Consider the following 4,353-nt stretch of genomic DNA (forward strand, 5'->3'; position numbering starts at 1 on the left):
AGTACCAGCATGTTTAGTGCTGTTTTACTATGGGTCCGTGCACAAGTATATTGTGGCTTACAGGCTGCACTGGCCCAGCAAGAAGCAACATAATGTGGCTGAAGCTAAGCAAGGCTAGACTGTGCCCAGATATGAGGCCTTCTAGGAGGCGATGTACACCACCATAAGGTCCAGGGTGGAGGAAAAGTGGAATCAGTGTAACAGATAAAAGTGAACACTGTGTGAGACTAAGCGCTGAAGTTGTGGCTCAGCCAGCAGAGTAAGCATTAGGAAGCCAAGAACACTAAAGCAACTTAGGAGTCAGCTTGTCAGACTACTTCTACTGCTTCTCAAAAACCCCATGGTTAAATTGTATAGAATGATTGGGAAACATCTTCCACATTTTATTTTTAGCAATGCCACTATTTGACAGGGCTACACGCTCAATGCTTTAAACAGTTGAAATTCTTCATCCATGCCATCCAGATTCCATGCCAAGAAAAATCAAGCTCTACCACCTGTACAAACTATGAGGGTCGAGCAAATTCACATAATTTCACTTATTTTGCCCAGTTTATTCGTTTTGTTAGTTCGCAGAGGAGGTGAAGAAACGAAAGCCCCGTGCACGAGACCTGTGCTCAAGCGGCTGCCTTCTGTGATGCCACCAGGCATTGCCCACATATGTCCAAGCATGTACTGGTGCAGCCATGAGGACTATATTCCCTCCACTTTTAAACAAAAACTTTAGGGAAGTCATTTCTATACTGCCCAACACACTGTGTTTCTTCTGCACCCCCGTAAAATCACCCAGTACTCATAGCCCTCCTGACAGTCTTGCTTACAAATGGGAGCTCAAAAGAAAGAAGGTTGCAACCGGGCCTCCGTGAAGTTTCCAGGTGGAAAGACCTGAGATCTTCAGACATCACCATTTCTTATTGTCAACATCTTTCATTATACTGAGACTAAAAAGCTTTCCAAGTCATTAAAGACACAGGATCCTTAGATTCTTCATAAATGCCCTTTATCTTGAAAGGAAAACTATAATCACAAAGTAAACATAGTTTTGCAGTTACAATTTGCTCATATCTAATAGTGTACACTGTTCCAGCATTAAAACAGTATGAAGAACCTAGTTTGTTGAGCTATGTCCAAAGCTGCACAGCACAATGCATACATCTGAACATAAAATAATATTTTTCAGTTTAAAAGGAGAAACATAAAGGAACCCGTTATATGTGCATTTTCAAAGGAGCTCCCAACAAATATGCTGCCTCCGTTTTATTTCTTACATGAAATACTTCTATTTGCTTGTTTCTATATATGTAGGCATATTATTTGATGATGCAGGAAACACTGCTGACATTGAAAGCACACATCCATGTGTAGCTTTGGGACAAATATTTCTGAAGGTTAAACACCCAGTAACTGCTTGCAAGAGCAGGATCCCAAGTGGCTTGTGCACATATTTTATAATGAGCCGCAACAGTGAGAAACTGCATTTGTGCTTCTAAAACCCATCCCCACATGTCCTGTCTGGAGCCACCAAATTGCAAGTTTTAGAAGTTTGCACACAGACATGGTGAAAGTTAAAGTGTATTAACTGAGGCAGTCTTTTTGGCAGAGGTAGAAGTAAATTATGTTCTAATTTTTAATCCAGACTTTTTAAATGTTCTCCAGAACCCACTAACTGATTTAGGAAAAACAGCTGTTGTATTTGTTTTCAACACGAGAAATTAGCTTTATATATTTATTCCACTGTCCATATGCATTAAATGGAATGAAGTTCCATCAATATAAATTGAGTGGAACCTTAAGCACTCAATATGAACTAAAGCCATTATTATTTACTTCATATTTCATTCAGATGTAAGATAAATCCAAATACTGTCTGCCTGGATTGTACACAGAACACAATTTGCAAAACACAAAGACGATCCTGGGGTGGGGGTTAGTTTCTGTGGCTTTCCTGACACAAGCAAAATGCACAAAGAAATACAACAAAAATTAGCTACTTATGTAGCTTGACTCTAAACATCTGATTTACAGTGCAGTGGTTATACTTAAATTTTTCATGACAGAACATCTTCACAATCAATCGATAAAGATATAGTGTATGGTGAACAGTGATAAACCTCATTGTCAGTTCAAAAAGTTGGTTTTTTGAGCTACATTATATAAGGCTTTTCTGGTAACAAGTTATCAAAAGCTGTCTTTGTTAAAGTCACAGAGGCAAGCTTATTTTTTGCCATGGTCTTTCTCTGAATCCAACAGTGCCGAGCGTATTCCCAGTTTCTTCAGTTCTTCCACTAGATCTCCGCTCTGATGCATCTGGAGAAGTATGTCACAGCCTCCCACAAATTCACCATTGAGATAGACTTGAGGGATAGTAGGCCAGTTGGAATAGTTTTTAATTCCTGAATCAGAAAACAAAGGCAGGTTAAGCCAAATGTTCCCAAACACATTAAGACAATTGTTTCTTACTAATGTTTCAGAGAGCCTCAGGCAGGGAGTGGGAAGAGAAAACAGGTGACTTTGTATTGGATAAGTTGGACAGAAGACACCGTTTTGAATGTCATGTATTATCCTTCCTTCCCTCCACCACTGCTAAAAGGCTGCAATCCAAAGAACAGTTTCCTGGAAGCAAATCCCCTTAAATAAAATAGTGATTACTTCTGAGCAGACCTGCTTAAGGATTCTTCCACAATCTCATTGGGATGGGGTATCACTTTTGTAAAGCAAGACAATTATACTGTACGTTATTTGGACAGCGCTGTATGTAATGAACAAGAGATTAAGGCTTAAAGGTTAACTGTTGTATAGTGGTTAGAGCACCTGTCACTGCCTCACAATGTGGAAAATACTTATGTTTCAGGAATGTGGACAATGTCCTTGGCTGGGGCACTTTGAGGTTGGTGGGTAGTTTCCACCTTGAAACAGCCACCAGCAGAGGAACAGGTAAGTTGCAAGCCTCCCTGAGATGCAGAATTCATGACAGGAATGGAAGTAAATGTTGCTTTGTTGTTTAGGATAACTCTGAATGTGCCCGCGGCTAACCTTTTGACTGTTGTTGAGGTTATCTGAAATCATGTTCTTTCTCAAACCTACTACTCTTGCTATAATACTCTTTTGGGGGAGCTAGATATGAGACTCCAGGACTGCAGCTGAATATGTGAAGTATTAAGAAAGTTTAGAAGACATATGATTTCATGGAATTTGACAAAAACTGACATAAGGAAGTGTATTATTTCAGCTGCATTGCCGTTCATTTTTTTTTAATTGAAAATTTATTAAAGCTTTAAAAATACATAAAATTGGAATAAAAATTTAATCAAATAAGGAGAAGGCAGAAGAGATTGGCATAGATAATTATAGGAATGAGACAGGGATTATGTAGAAACAGAAAAATCAGAATGTATAAAGCTCCAGCATGATTGGATTGCTTGGAAGTAAAATGTGTTCTGTCAGGTAGGTGATATATGGAAGCCATTTTGTAACAAAATGGGAAACAGTAGGAGCTGTGTCTCGTTGCATTATTTGATCAATTTTTTCCATGCTATAGAAATCCCAGAATCGCTCTCCAAGTTGCAAGAGAGGGCACTCCATTGGTTTTCCATTTGCTGACCAAGGCTAACTTCACTGCGGCTAACATGGTAAGTATCAGGTGGCAGCTAGATGCTGGAATAGGCTCCTGGTTCCACCAATTAAGGAGGATGGCTTCAGGTTTAATGGGAACTGTGTATCCTGTTCATTTCTTCTTGAACAGGTTGCAACAAAGGATATGGATTCAAATTATATCTCTCTTCCCTTGCCAACATAGTTCAGTCAGAAACTATATGCTGTGTTCTCCAAAGCACAAAACAGAAACCTTTTTAAGGAAAGTTTAATACTTGGACCTTTTTTTGCAACTAAAACATTCTGTTACTACGTTTTAATGTCTTCCTACGCTTATTTGTCAAACAAGATTCCTTCCAAATTCTTTATCTTTTCTTAACAGACCTTGGAGTTTAGGGAGTGGTTACACCAGTACAGTCTCTGACGCATGTTGCATACCCACATCTAAGTTACAAGGACATAATTCTGAAGGTTTTGCATCGCTAACTTGAGGTTAAACAGTGTTGCTTTGGCACTGACAGGCTCCTGAAAGGGCTTGTGTGAATGCCACTGAATCCTTCTACCATGACTGAAGCCAGGGACTTTCAGGGCAAGAAACAGAACTTCTACCATGGGTCCCAGAAGAGTCTTCACAAAACAAGATTGTGAAAAATGAAGACATAATTTTAGTCTTATCTGCTTCTATATTTGCAAAATATATTTTTATTAATATATCTGATCCTCCTTGTTGTATGTAACTATTCATGATATTTGATAACTTTT

The 4,353-nt window shown here is 38.9% G+C and overlaps 1 protein-coding gene across 1 annotated transcript in view; it reads right to left on the minus strand.

The window, feature by feature from the left end:
- Window positions 1-546: 546 nt before the first annotated feature.
- The window catches only part of GLRX5 (glutaredoxin 5), an 11,608-nt gene continuing 7,801 nt past the window's right edge, over window positions 547-4,353 (minus strand). Inside the window, exon 2 of the mRNA XM_015422737.1 lies at window positions 547-2,393. Coding sequence (XP_015278223.1) covers window positions 2,215-2,393 — 179 coding nt within the window. The 3' untranslated portion in view covers window positions 547-2,214. The remainder of the gene's footprint in view (window positions 2,394-4,353) is intronic.

This window comes from Gekko japonicus, unplaced genomic scaffold, assembly GCF_001447785.1.
Source record: "Gekko japonicus isolate JY-2015 unplaced genomic scaffold, Gekko_japonicus_V1.1 scaffold2898, whole genome shotgun sequence".
In the NCBI taxonomy this organism is placed as follows: Eukaryota; Metazoa; Chordata; class Lepidosauria; order Squamata; family Gekkonidae; genus Gekko; species Gekko japonicus.